At 38.0% G+C, this 15353-nt stretch overlaps 2 protein-coding genes across 2 annotated transcripts; one reads left to right on the top strand and one right to left on the bottom strand.

Annotated features, from left to right (window-relative positions):
• The first annotated feature begins 15 nt into the window (after nucleotides 1–15).
• LOC118471134 (trifunctional purine biosynthetic protein adenosine-3-like) lies at nucleotides 16–5572 on the top strand. The gene is made up of 4 exons (XM_055008082.1): nucleotides 16–67; nucleotides 3423–3511; nucleotides 3708–3906; nucleotides 5406–5572. Exons 1-4 carry the CDS (start codon nucleotides 16–18, stop codon nucleotides 5570–5572), a joined length of 507 nt encoding a protein of 168 aa, XP_054864057.1.
• A 4937-nt stretch (nucleotides 5573–10509) lies between these two features.
• Nucleotides 10510–13840, bottom strand: LOC129348247 (inhibin alpha chain-like). The gene is made up of 2 exons (XM_055008169.1): nucleotides 13549–13840; nucleotides 10510–12504 (listed from the first exon to the last, which is right to left on the bottom strand). Exons 1-2 carry the CDS (start codon nucleotides 13829–13831, stop codon nucleotides 11762–11764), a joined length of 1026 nt encoding a protein of 341 aa, XP_054864144.1. The 5' UTR covers nucleotides 13832–13840; the 3' UTR covers nucleotides 10510–11761.
• Between the last annotated feature and the right edge of the window lie 1513 nt (nucleotides 13841–15353).

Here is a 15353-nt window from a genome sequence, read left to right as displayed (position 1 = left end):
CTCCTCTCTGACCACATGGCCAGCGCCGGTTACTCCGGTTCCTACCAGAAAGGAGTCCAGATCACAGGTACAGTCATTCTTTTCTATCAGAAACAGAAACAGTAAAAACAGAAACAATCGTCAGACTGTCAACTCATCTGTGATGTGCAGCTCTGTCATGATAAAGAACCAGATCTAAGCTTCACACCATGATACTGTGATGAAGTCACTTTATTGTGTATGTCTTCTTTAGGAATTGGACAAATATGAACCTTTTACACTCATCAAAAATTTAAAATTCAATGTTCTTGAGGATATGTTTCATTTTTAAACTTAAAGTATTCTATTATCAAAATCCATCCTGGTCAGAAGCTGCAGATACAACATTTATAAGTTGGTTTTCCTTTTCCGCTTTGTGAAACAGAAAATAATTAACTCATGTTTTAATATCAACACTCAGGAATCTGAGGTGGATTTTAATAAAAAAGGTCTTTAAACATATTTTCTCTTGGTGATGAATTGCAGCCGCCTTAACAAAATAAACATCTTTCTCTTTCCTCATCAGTCTCCTCATCTCTGTGGTAAAAGATGCAACAAATATTTGTTAACTGTATTTGTAATATTCATATTTTTATTCATAAGAATAACAACATATAAAAGCTCTCTTAATGTTGTCTGTCATTTCTGTACTTCTTTTAAGTAAAAATGTGGAACAATCAGTTATTTAGTAAATGGAACTGTGTAAAAAGCTTTATATTTAATAGTTTGTGAAGGAGGAAATGATGAAGGCAGAAGAGAAGAAACGAGAAGTTTATTCCAACATCAATGGAAGGGCAAAGCAAAGATAATCAAAGGTTTTGAGTGAAAATCTTTTTTTGATGAGTGATTTTGATGAAATACCATGAATTTTTGGTTCAGCTTTTGGTCAGGTTTAGGTAAGTTTTCCAACAGAAAGGCACATCACAGTTGAGTTGTTCAAGGGCAGTGGGAAAGGTGAAAGTTCTCTCTTTTTACATTTGTGGTTCGGTTAAATACTGTGATTTGGACGATTTTTACAAACACAACGTCTTTCAAATCCCATTATAACCCGTGTAATATATGACTGTTTTGAGCTTATTTATTGCCTCCAGTGCTTTCAGAAATACTTTTTGCTGAACTGTTTTCGTTATCAGAAAGTTTCCAACCGAGCCGCCATGTTGGTCCAACGCATCTGTCACGTGACCACCTTGTGGCCCACTAGTGACCCGCCCATCAAGCGGGCCATTTTCAGTTGATGGATACTTACCATTATTGTTAGCAGTAAATATATATTTCTACTTTTAATGAGGACAAAATAGTTTATGAAATGCTGACGCCAGAGGGAGATATGTTTGACCAACGGACAACAGGCAGGTCAGTGTTGCAATTGTGGGACTGTACCAATTGGTGGCGGTAATGCACCAAGAGGTTGTTTGCTAACCGCTATTAAAACTCAAAAGAAGTCTAATCGCCGTAGAGTTCATGGCTGCCGGGCAAAGTGAAACGCTAGTTGTATGTGATGAACTCAGGACGTTTCAGCAGTCGTGTGAGGAAGAATTTGCGTTTGTGGAGGTAAATAACAAGCCAGTGTGCCTTCTTTGCCAGAAACAGTCCGTTTCAGAGCGTGCTACTCTCCAGCGTTACCATGAACAATTTCTGTGAATAATGCACAGCTATGGATCATTCCAGAATGGGAGGACATTTGGGCTTCAACATTTTTGAAAAATAAACCTTCTCTTTTTCCTGCTACATATTCATCAAAAAATATGTAATAAACTATCAAAAGCTTGATTGACTCAGCTTACACATCAATGGTGCCATTTTATTCCATGTTTTATTTGTTGTTTGCTAACCCCACTCTAATCACAGTAACAGGGTTGCTAATCCATGCTATTGTTAGCTTTTTCTCAGGAGCAGAAGCTAGGTAGATATTTAGCTAGCTGGTATTGCTGACCAAGAGGACAAACCTACTGATGGAAAACAGTAAGAAGAATTTAAATTCCAGCGTATCATGTGATTCACTGTTTTCTTCTTCTACCAGCTAAGAAAGGTTCTGCTAACACGGTTGTTGTGGGACACACGTTCCATGCATAGTACTTATTTAAAATATGTGATGTTCATTTAAAAAAATGTTCCCACAATTGCAAGAGACATCAATGAAAAAATAATACCAAATAAAGGGAGATTTAAGGGTTTAAATTTCATTTTGACTGTTTTATTTGAGATTCAATGTAGTTATCAGGGGTGGGATGAGAAAAATATAATTTTAGGGGGAACTCCAGACTTATTTGGTATTTTAAAACATTATTTTCTCCTATTGTTTTTAGATTTGGTCTCAGGACAAGTAACTTCACACAACTGCATGTTTTAATATTTTGTACATGTAATGTCCTCCAATTCTGGAATGACACATAAGTTATTTAATTTCATTTCGTTATACCTCATGGCTCAAAAAAAAAAAAAAGAAAAAGATAGATCACCAAAACAGCTGTGTTTATAATCAGAGTCAGCTTTATTGGCCAGATATGTACACAACATGAAGGGAATTTGGATTCAGCCATTGGTGTCACCCTAGGAATAAGGAAAGAGAATAATAAGATAACTATAGAAAGAAGAAAAAAATGATAGTAGGGATAAAAATAAAGATTAAAAAGTATATCCAGATATTTACACATATAAAAAATATATATATAAGCACAGTAGTGCAAAATGATAATTGCTACATGCTACTTAAAATATTTTGCAATTGAATATTACCTTAATTATTTAAATGTCTTTTATATAATTCAGTCGTATTAAATTATTCATTTTTAGACTGTGACCCACGGAAACAGAGATATTTTTCTGTGAGCAATGTGAAGTTGAGTAGCTCTGATGTAGAGCAATGAAATTAGAGCAATAAACTTCTCTTTGGTCCTGCATGTGTCCTACTTTCCAAGAAAATAATTCTATTAATTTAACACACAAATCCACAACTACGGATTTCCTGCTGATTTGAAGCATCTTTCCTATTAGCTGCAGACAAACGTGGAAATGATCAAACCTCTGGTGAAGGCAGCATCCCGCCCCGGTAACTGTATTCTCATGTCAAAAACTAAAGCCTGAGCATGAAATAATGTCTTGTAAACCTAAATCCTGATTAGATGCTTGTGTGTCAGACATGAACAGCACCTGGAGGAACCTTTAATCCTATTTTCCTGAATCCAGCAGACAGTGTTTTGTTGTTCAAGCTGCTGACTGAAACTTTTTTCTCATTGGGAAACAAATTGCAGCGTTTTCAGTAACCGCGGTCGTCAATGCTGTGATTTTTATGTCTGTTTTGTTTAGATAAATTCAGCAGCTGCAATGTAAACAGAGTTAAATTAGAAAGAGTAAATGAAGCATTAAGGGAAAGCAAGAGTGAAGAGTTTTTTTGTTTTCATCAGGGTGTAGTGCAGAGCTCGGGGGCTTTGCTGGGCTGTTTGACCTGAAGGCTGCAGGATTTGGGACAGATGGAGTTGGGACCAAGCTGAAGGTGCAATTTCAGTTAATTGAATCTAAACATTTAGGTAATTAAGAGGATATGTTAGGTGATAAACAGTAATCCTCCCTCTGTTAAACATTGTGATTTTTTTCAATCAGTAATTTGTTGTCACTGTTTAAAAATTTGGGGCCAGAAAGTGTCCCAACTGCAAGAGTTTTGCTTAAAAAATGATTTCTTTCTTCATCAGATCGTCCAGGCCTGCAGGCAGCTTGACGGTCTTGGTCAGGACCTGGTGGCCATGTGTGTGAACGATGTTCTCGCTCAGGCTGTCGAGCCGCTCTTCTTCCTCCGTGACTTTACCTGCATCAGGCTGGACATCGATGTAGCCGCCTCAGTGGTCAGCGGCATCGCAAAGGCCTGTGAGAAGGCTGGATGTGCTCTGCTGGGTAACGATTACCTGAGTCATGTCATGTTTAGTATTTGCTGACACCTTTTTCCCAGATAATAAACACTTACATGTATATGTAGCTGTAGTATCTGTCTGTGCCACTAGCTGGAGACTTTTGCTGTTTAATTTTGTAGCAACAAGGGCAGGTGGGTAGTTCCATGCTGGCAACTAAAACCCACCTTGTTTCCACGTGTCCATAAATCTGTATAATAAGCGGACTACACCCCCTGATGTTCAACACAAGGGATAAACCTAGGCGCAGTTGTCTAATCAGTTTTTACTGTCCAGTTGCAGGATGTACAAAGGAATACAATATATGTATGTTCTGTAAACTAACTCCACTATTTTATGATGACACATTTACACAATTTACTGTCAACATAGTTAAACAACTCAATAGGTAATGAATTTTTTCCACTTCCTGGTCCAACAGACGGCAGAGTTTTGCAAACATGACATTCCCATCAGCCTTATTTGTGTTTAGTGCTAATTATAAAATGTTAGCAAGGTGTTAGCATTCAGTTAAAGCACCACAGTGACTCAGTACAGATTCAGAGCCTGTAGACTTTTATTAGATTACATTCAACTTTCCTGACATTGAACAGAGTACAGTGAAATGCAGTTTAGCAGCAGCGTGTTTTATAAAAAGCAGGGTGTAAACATAGTCTGTTACAGTAATAACCATGTTCTTGTAGTGAGGATGCTTAAAAATAAACAACTGTACACAATTTAGTTTCAGTGGTAACAGGTCTTGGTAGCTTGTATTCATGTTTGTTGCATTGAGTTTCTACTTTATTTCCAACAGTCTTTCTGAAGTATTTGCATCTGATGGTTCATAAAAGGAAATATTCTGCTTGTCAGCTCAGACATAGTGCCGTTATAAAGAGGTGATGTAACTTTGAACCATTTGACCCTTAAGTGATGTTGGATAGATGTATTCTGACTTCTTTTGTACTCTGTAACTTGGATTAAGTCAAGAAATGGCCACCTGAACTACACAGTTCTTGAAAAACAAGAATGCATCAGGAACACGTTATAACAGGTAGATCAGGACAGGAAAAGATTATTAGAAGAATTTAACATTTGAATTTTTATTTCTAAAAGCATGATGATGCCTAGAAATGTATTAGCCGGCCGTCTGGCCATCGTCAAGGACAGTTTATATAAATTAAATAGTCTTCAAACTCATCACAGTATGCTTTTTCATACAAAAAGATGAGCTGTGACTGAAAAGCTGGACTGTTTTTTGAAAATAGGATGTGAAGTTTGGTAGCAAACAAAGAATAATCATTGTTTTCCATTAAACAAAACAAAAACATAGTCCCCAGTTCCAGCTTCTCTAATGTAAGGATTTTTTATTGTGAACTTAAAATCTTTGGGATGTTATCAGGATGATTTGTTGCTCAGAAAAGAAAAAAAATGTTTTCATTTTACTTTTTGACATTTTACTGATAATTTTCAGCTGTTTAAACAGCAACTGAAATCATTTCACTGTAGCTCTGCTTTCAGGGGAGGTTTTTCTGACTCCAACAAAGATCAACAGTCGCCTGCTCCTGCTCAGGATCCTGTGGATCTGTCAAAGCCTTCGCTCACATCACTGGTGGGGTGCTTCTGGAGAACATCCCCCGGGTGATGCCCCAGGAACTGCCGGTGGATTTAGGTGAGATGAAAACACTTAAACATAAAGAAATCTGGAAAGGTGGCTTGGCATTTGAAAAGTCTGTTCTTTATTTATAGCAGGACTCTTGCCTGTGTGGTGTAAATCTAAAGCCATCCTTCTTGTTGTATTAATTTTGAAATATTCATGTCCAACGCATAGATTTGATTTTGTGGTTGTTCTTTAAGCCACAGATGGTTCTCATGAATATTCCCACTCTGTTCACTCAGAGGCATCCCTGTTGTGTTTGCACGTATGCAGTGGCGTACTGACGTTTTACAGTGACGCAATGACGTGGCTCTAACTTGGCTCTTTGCCAACGGAAAAGCAAACCGGTTCTTAGAAGTTGCGAGGTTTGAACCAACTAAGCACCAGCGCTGAACTAGCACCTGGTTCTTCTTGGTGGAAAAGGGTAGGATTAGGGTTAGTGAGCTCTGTTACAGGACAAAATACCGACAAATCACTGGGAAACAAACACAAACTAACACAAATAGAAACGTTCACATACTGTGTTATAGTTGACGTTTGCTGTATTTACAGGAAGTGCATGAAATCATCTTCAAAAGTCAACTATCGTGTATTTTAAGTTGTTTTTCCTGATGAGGCGCTTCCTGGTTTGTCACATGACCAACCAGCGACGTAAAGTCAGCTGACCACAGAGAGGAAGTTTGGACAGTAAAAAAGTTTGACATTTTTGTCATATTTTATTCTTTGTTACACCATGTTTTGTTAAACATTCGTGTGAAGATATTTCTTTAAGAAAAAAGATAAATTAATGCCTATTCAGGTCTTAACTGTAAAAAAAAAAAAAAACCTGATTGAAACTGTAAATAATTTCCACATCTAAAAATCTAATCACTAAATTCAAATAATTAGTAAATAATTTCTAGGTACTTGCTATTTTGCTTTGATTTTGACTATAATAAAGAACAATAAAACTATACCATCATTTTGAATAACTGTCATAATGTCATAAAGTCTGTATTTTTAAAGAAGTAATTCTAAGTTAAAAAAAATATAAAGTAGTAAAATATTACATAAGATAATGAATTACTGCACATTATAATACCACGCTGTACATGAAAGTTAAATATTGTACATGTAATTAAAATATTTCACCCAAAATTGAAATATTACACATTTACATCAAATTGTGCAAACTGTTGCATTGTGGGTAATGTAGGCGTTGGGTTTTGACAGAGAAGAAAGATGTGTAGGAAAACAAATATATCTCTGGTTCTGCTTTATGGTTTTGATTCTTTATTGTAAATATTTCTAAAACATCAGTACAAAAATGTTACAGAAATGCAGAGTAGAAGTCAAGACCTTGTTCAACTGAAACTTAAATTCCACTTAAAATCTATATTTTTACTAGAAAGAATGCTCCTGTAGATTTAGTAAACTACAAGTGATGAACAAAACTGCCACCAAAATATAAGAAAATGGAGACTTTTCTTAGCAGTAAGTGCTGGTAATCATATACAGTAGATAAAATCACATATAATACATGAGGTCAGAGTTTTTCTGAGGAAAACATGGTGGATTAATGCGTTTCTTTTTTGAGATTATTGCTGGGGACTGACATTCTTTTATTGTAGACATTAGTATATCTGCAAGTAAGCTGTCATTCACATTACTGAAATAAAATAAGTGAATTAAATTACAGCTAAAATAGAAGAGTGAAAAGCAACACTGGTAATTGAACTGAGGTAATAAATAACATGGTGAATATGCAGGAACATAAAGAAATATTTTTGAGTTTTTTTTTAATTTTTTTTTAGAGATCTTTTTTGCTGGGATTTGCGGTGAGGTGAGGAAGGTTTTTTTGGATGATGGAGGGAGGAGTAGAGAGGTGAAGATGAGATGGAGGATAGAGAGGTGGTGAAGATGAGATGGAGGATAGTTGAAGATGAGATGGAGGATAGAGAGGTGAAGATGAGATGGGGGAAAGATGGGGGAGGTAGAAGCAAAAAAGAGGATGAGAGTTGAAGGACGGAGAAAAAGGGGGAGTGAGGGATGAGGAAGGGGTGAGTCAGAGGAAGCTCATCAGCCTCGTCCACCTCAGAACTTCCTGAACAGCCAGCTCCAGCAGGCCACCTTCTTCTTCTTCTTCCTCTTGTTTTGCTCCTTTTCTTGCTGCTTCGTCTCCAGGTTTTGAATCTCTTGCCGCAGCTTCATCTTGGCTTCTTGTAGCTCTTTGTTTCTGTCGTCTGTTTCTGTTTTCTGCTGCTTCAGTTCTTGGTTCTCGTTCTGCAGATTCTCATACTTCACCTCCATTTCTGTCTTTTCCTGCTCCAGTTCTTTTTTCTTGTCCTGGAGGTCTTTCTGATTTGTCTGGAGTTCTTCTTGCTGTTTCTCCAGAAAGAACTTCTCTTCTTGCAGTTCTTTGCCCTTCTGTTCAAGCTCTTTCTGATTTGTCAGGACTTCTTGTTGCTGCTTCTTCAGAAGATCTTCTCCTCTTGCAGCAGTTTCTTGTCTCTCTGCGCCTCTTCTCTTCCTTGTCGAGGGCCTTTCTCTGATCTTGCAGCTCTTTATTGTCTTCCAGAGATTTATCTTCATCTCTCTGCAGGTTGTGGGCAGCTTTGAGAGCATCAGATAGACTCTGGTTCTCCTCTTTGAGTCTCAGGATCTCTTTGTCTTTAAGTTCCCAGCTGCTCGTTCATCTCATCCACGTCGTCCATGTAGTCTCCCCCAATTCATGGATGATGTTTTCATATTGTCAATGGAGACCTCAAAGTCCTGTTGTTTGTTCGGACTCGATGATGCTTCTCCATGGGGTTCTTTGGCCTCCTCGCTCTCTCTGAGCTTCATTTCCAGGACAGAGATTCTCTCCTGGTTCTGCTGGCGTTGGTCCCTCGTAGCTCCTTCTCTTTCTCCCGCAGAAGCTCCTCAGGTGGCCGATCCTGGCTTTGGAGCTCAGCACCTTGTAGGAGTACTGCTGGTTCTCAGCCATGAGCTCCTTGATACGAATGCTCATGTTGTGGGTTGTGCTCGCTCAGGTAGTTGGGTTTCTTCCTGAGAGGCGCCACGGGAGCTTTGGGGCCTAGCAGGGTTAGTTCGTGGTGCTGTTTGGGCCACGGTAAGTGGTGCCGACCATCCCTCCTCGGCGGTTGGGATTGTACCTGTTAGCCATGGTACTGGAAAAGTTCAACAGAGGTGTTGAAAAATACAGAAAGTGTAACAAACCTGCAGTAGTTGTAGGTGGTTTGTAAAGGTTGTGGCTTCTTGAAGAACACTAAAGTTCTGGAAGAAGTTTGGTGGTTTTGTTGGTTTGCTGAATTCCTCGCTGTGGTTTCTTAGCTGTCGCTGGTTTGCTCGCAATGGTTGGTTCTGACAATTGACTGTTGGGTTCTGGTGTTTAATACCTCTCTGCTGATATCACACGGTAACTGTGACATCAGAAAGCTGAGAGTTCCCAGAATCCTCAATTCAAAATGTATACACCAAACTGAAATAAAGCAGAATTTTTCAGCAATTTTTTTGCAGCTGAAGACTGAAGAAGACATTGAAATCATTTCATTTATAAGCATCCATTTATTTATGTTCATGAACAAAGGACATTAAATACAAAAGAATTATGGAAAAAAAACAACATTAAAGACTTTATACCTTTTCATGCAAACACATTAAGAATTACTCTCCTGTGTGATCTAATTCAATCCAATACAACAGCTTTGCCATAAATTCCTGCTTTCCATAAACTACTAAAACCATTTCAAATCATCATGGTTTTTCTGCTCCACCATCTCTGATTTGCTTGAAATTTTTTCTTACCATTAACCATCAATGTTAAACATATCTGTGGAATTTTTGCTCCACATATCAAATACTTTTCGAGACATTTTTTAACTAAGATAAGCCTTTTGGCCCACTTTTAGCACATTTTTTTTTCACAAATTGAAATTTGAGGCTGAACGACAATATCTGAGGAACTATTAATGACAAAAGCTGGAGATTTTCATTGTTATTTCTCATCATGTCATTGAATTATAATCTACAATATAGAACATGCGAATCAACAAATTCCAACTATCGGTGAATTAAAACATGAAAACAGCTCAAACTGTTATCCAAAGTCCTAACAAGGCTAAGAGTAGTTGCTGAAAAAAGTTAGTTTACTGTCAAAACTAAATCTACGTGATGTTCAAAGGAGCTTACAAAAAAAAAAACTTCTCTGTCTTTTTCAAACACATAAAGGGCAAACCTGTACTTTTGGGTTCACTTTCAAAATAAGAGTCCACACCCAGTAACAGAGGCTAGTGAGTAGTTCTAGATTGAACTTTTTCTCAGTTCCATAGCGACGGACAAACAATGCTTCTGTGAAGCTACATTTTCTTAGTAAAAGCTCAGGTACTAAAAGAAACTGATCAAGGGTTTGAGAAATATGATGGCTTTTCAAAATAAAACATACTTCTATAAATGTATACATTTTTTGTAATTTAAACAGGACATACCAGCTAGCAGAAGTTGCATAGACACAGTCAACACTTTATAGTTTCATGATTTTAAGTCAAATATATACTTTTTCAAGTTTTTTGTTGTCTGAGATAAAACTTTTTTAATACCAAAGGAATTTTTTGTGCTAGATATTACTCAGATGCCTCAGTGTGACTTTTTTCTGTTAAAATGTATGTAAAATCTAATATTTTCCCCACTGAGAGAATCCACCTACAAATCAGTTAATTTATCAGCACAGACCAGGAACAGAGTTTAAATTGTAAAAATGATTTCATAAAGAGGAAAACACAGGAACACAGAATCCATCTTTGTTGACATTTACATGCAACGTGTTTTCGCATTTCACTTTACTCGGACTTCAGACAGTTTGAAGGTTCAGCTGTGAAGTGTTTCAGGTTTAAAGTAGGCTACAGCGCCTCTAAAGGGCAGGAGAGGAAGAAAAACACCAAGGAAAGATGATAAAATACTGGTTTTATCTATTTATTGGAGTTTATTAAGCAACGACACAGAAGCAAACTTTGATAAGACTTAGTGAGATAATTGTGTGATATGAAAAGTGACACTTTATCAGTTAAAAGAACCTGAAAGAAAGACAAAACAGGCTAGGATTTATTCATGCATTGGACAGTATTGAGATTTTGGGCTATTTTCCATCCGTCGAAAATACAGAAAGAAAATGAAATACAAAAAAATTGCTTTTACTGGAGAAACCTCATGATGATATCTTTATTTGTGTATTTATGAATCCAACAATTTAAAGTGAGAATGTGTGGAAATTCACCTCTTTCAAAATAAGTTTCTTTCGCCAAAATTTTCATTAGAACCTAAACAGACTAAAATTTCAAGTTTCATTCTTATCTACATTCTGTGGGTTTTCTGAGTGACTTTATGTGTCATTTATAGCCTGACTTATAGAACATGTTATTCCTGAATACCAAACTGGATTTATTTTTGGGCTGCTGACAATATTTTTGGATTTCAAGAGACATCCAACATTCCCAATGGGAGAACCTTTGACATTATTATGTCTATAAACTCTTCTAGAAATCAATGCAAATTAGTACCTTTTCAGATATTTAATGCCCGATTGGCATATTTAAGCATAAAATTGTAATACAAAAAAAAATCATTACCTTATTGTAAGAAATCTACTGGGCAAGTGTTAAAACTGCAAAAAGCGAAACAACTTGATTGCATGTGCTGAGATTTTTGTATCCACCTCTAAATCTTTGGCAGCCATACAACAGAATCCTTTCATGATTATCAGGTCTTTTTTGGTGTTTATCAGACCTAGAAACAATGTTCCACTTGTCTGGGATTTTCTGCTGCGGACAGTTTTCATCTTTTTGGTGATGAAAGGTCAAATCTTACAACCAAAAACAGATCTGCATGGTGAAATAGCACAATAGCTACGTAAAAAATGCGAGTCTCCATTCTACACTGCATAAATCTAACTGGGGTTTTGTTCATATACTGGAAAAGTGACAAAGTACAGTACAATATGGTTAGTGCTGCTTGATTTGTTGCAATGCAGAGGAAGAAATTAGCTGGTAGCTGTTCTATCTGTATGAGATCCTTTAATTTCAATGTATTTTTCAAAGGATGTTTTATTGACAGCCATTTTTTTTGAATTCTAACTGCAGAGTAAATCAAATACAACATAAAAACCAGTACACTACAGAGTGATTTATCGTCTGGAATAAGCACCAGCTGAAAGGTGAATTCTGAAACTCTCAGATCAGATACAGGTGCACTCTTCAGGTATAATATTGGGCAGGGTCTCATACTTGAAGGAGTAGCCGCCGTCAGACGTCGTGGTGATCTTTAGGGACTTCATGGTGCCCGGGACCGGAGCGCAGCACTGACTGATCCCCAGCATCGCCGTGGTTCGACCCTCGGCCGAGCAGTTCCCGTGACAGTAGTAGAAAGTCAGCACCTTGGGGTGGACGATCCAGCTGTCCCAGCCCAACTCCTCGAAGCTGATTTCGATCTGCGCTCGCTGGCAGTCGCTGTGCTCGGGTCTCTCCTGGGAGGGCCGCTGCAGAAGGTAGACGGCAGAAGGAGACCAGGGGATGGTGGCTGCTGCTCGGCGGGGTGAGCGGACCGGGCCGCGAGGCCGGATGTGGATGTGGAGGAAGGGCGTCTTGTCTGGTTGGTCGTCTTGACACCGGCAGGCCGCACAGTGGACCTGCAGCAGGAACGGACCTTCAGCCACCGGGGTCAGCAGGCTGCGATCCAGCTGGTAGGTGAACCATCCGTCAGGGCTGATGGCCGATGGAGCCGCTGCTGCCTGAAGGAGCTGCTGGGAGGAAGTGAGCATGAACAGCGGGGAGGAGGAGTTGGCTGTGGACGCTTCTCCTGCGTGGAACCAGAGGTGAGCAGATGTGGCCACAGTGGCATGGATGTCGATGGAAGGCTGGAAGTGATACGTGAAGTGTGTGTTTGTGGTTTCCCCTGGAGAGGATGTGGCACAGCTGGAGTCTGCAAGGACAGAAATCACATCAGAACAACACACTGAGGAATTTCTAGGCACAAAGTCCTCAATGGAGGGTCATTTTGAAGGAATAACCCAATGAAATTTAGCTTTTTTCTGACCTCCAGTGGTGGAACAGCAGTACTGCACAATTTTTTCTTGAGCCCTCCTGTTGTCTTCATTTACAGGCACCAAAAAAATATTGTTTCCTTGTCTGAAAAAAATCCCAAAATTCAACAAAAATTCCCCAAGTTTCTGAAAATTTGCAAAACCTTCAGGAAGAAAATTCCAATAATTCCTTAAAGGTTTTATTAAAAAAAAAATCCCCCAAATTTGGCAAGAAATATTTTCAAAAAAAGAGTAAAAATCTTCCAAAAAAAAAACCTAAATATATCCAAAGTGACTAGATATATATCAGTAAAACTTCTAATATTTTCTTTAAGGAAATGTTCCTCTGTACCCCTATGGAGATATTCTATTAAAAATCAGCCATTTCCAGCTAGAATAGTCATTTAGCACATTAACAATGTTTAGACTGTATTTCTGATAAATTTAATGTTATCGTCATTGAAAAAACTGCTTTTCTTTCAAAAATAAGCACATTTCTAAGTGACACCAAACTTTTGAACAGCAGTTAAAGGTGTGTATATATATATATATATATATATATATATATATATATATATATTATATATATATATATATATATATATATATATATAAAACAAATCACATTTTCAATGTAAAATTTTGACATAATCATAATTTAGACTCATCAGTGTGCCTTCTTTTTTATGTCTTGTGCCTGCTGAGCAACTGCTGTTCATTTAAATTCTTTTTAAAAAAAAGCAAATTGTTTTCATTTATAGTCTAAAGAGCTCACACTTCCCTAGGAACACAGCTGATAAACAGTGCACTTGTCTGGAAATTGATGATGTTAATTGAAAGCTGCAGTGAAATGTATGTTTCAGTAAATGATTTGTAAAAAATCAAAATAAAGTCTCATGAAAGTGGTTTCGAGGAGTTTTCCGGAAGAAAAAAAAGCTTCTTACCAGATCCGGGGAACAGAATCATTTGGGATGCCTCCTGATCCGGACGGGTTTCATGACTGACCCACGTCGTTCTGCTCATCCTGGGGGCCCTCTGATGGAGGTGCCTCGACCCCGCCGGCGCCACGTCCCCATCAGGACCCGGCAGAGGAGGTCCTTCCAGCCCGAGGCCGTCCAGAACTCGCTGTCTGAACCAGGCCAGCACATCCTCCCGGGGCAGCTCCTCTCCCCTGGAGCCTTCAGTCAGAACGTGGATCCAGAAAAGAAAGACAGCACAGGACACCATGACTGTACTCTGCAATAACCGCTGCTGGGAAAAAAATATCTTCCAGAAAGAAGGTTGGACGATTTTTACTGGTTCCAAGAAAGGATGAGTTCCCAGTTAGCTCCAGAAAATGGATTCTGTGCAGCGACTTTCCTTGTTCTCACACATATTTGTTTGGCTCTGCAGCTATCTGGGTCTGAGTGAAGTCTGCAAGAAAAAGCATTCTGTTGTTGGCACTCAAATGGAAGATAAGAAAGAACGTCCTTGACTGATGGGATGTTGCATTATCTGTTTCACACAGTGCAAAGGAATGTGTCAGCATACTTTATTTTCTGCTTTTTTTCTCCTGCACCATTGATTTTGGGTGTCTTAGTTGATTTAAAGCTTCAGCCGGAGTCACAAAATCAACTGTATATGTGCGTTATTAATGTAAAGCAGTCAGAGGAAATACGTGAACTTATTCTTGGATTGCATTGCAAGTTATTCCTCAGTCTACAAATGTAGTTTTCTGAGCTGTTTTACTATATTTGACAATGTACTCTTTATATTCTCAGCATGCAGAGAATAACTGCTTACAGCAAACACAAAAAATGTTTCACGCTGTTAAAAATAGCTTCTCTTTGTTTGGATCTCTGCAGCTTAAAAGCTTTATGTGTGCATGCATGTATTTGTATTCTGCATGCTTTATCATACACCTGCTGAACCACTAAACAAGAGAAGCCTTTCTTATCTGACCAGCCTTGAATTCTTGATTCCTTCTGAGAGGAGTATTTTCATACTGTTAGTTTTGGTACAAGGACATGTGATCACCAGAAGTTGGCAGGAGTTTTGTTCTAAACTTATTGGCTATTGAGTAAATGAATGTTATATCAAGGTGTTTTTGGAGCTTCAAACTACATTTCTTAGCATTTATAATGAGACAGACTACACATTCACACTCAAGCCTTAAAATAATCACAGTTTGTTATTTGGAAGCCAGTCCAAATCCAGTAGTGTCACATACAGACTTACAATGGACTTTAAAACTGCACCTCCTGCAGTTATAAGGTGGAAATTTTCACGTATGTTGTTCATGACGTGTCTTCAAGCATATATGAAACACCATATGGCCATGATAATTAGGTAATAAAACATATTTTCAACAGAGAGGTTCTTTAAAAGTGAACCAACCAGAATTTTTATCTTAACAATGGACCAAAGGCCTAATGACAAACCCAGATATATTATGTAGTAACTCCATCTATGGGACTTTTTAGTGTCTTTCACCTCATTGAGGTTTTCTAGCACTCATATTTATAAATTTAAAAAAAGTCAGGGAAAAGTTTTAGTGGAAAAAGCACAATTTATCAGTTGTTTTAAATGAGCTTTACAGTGAGATTATAGAAGTGTTGCTGAACAGCGCCCTCTGTGGCTACAGGTGTAAGTACAGCAAGACGGTGACATTTTTATTGTTTTCTCTGACTGTATTTTATCTTGTAATTGGAAAAACACAGGTGTCAACAATGAGATGGTTGATATTGATGTTATTATATATATATATTGG

The sequence above is a fragment of the Amphiprion ocellaris genome, chromosome 24, assembly GCF_022539595.1.
Source record: "Amphiprion ocellaris isolate individual 3 ecotype Okinawa chromosome 24, ASM2253959v1, whole genome shotgun sequence".
In the NCBI taxonomy this organism is placed as follows: Eukaryota; Metazoa; Chordata; class Actinopteri; family Pomacentridae; genus Amphiprion; species Amphiprion ocellaris.
This window is presented reverse-complemented; position numbering and strand designations above follow the sequence as displayed.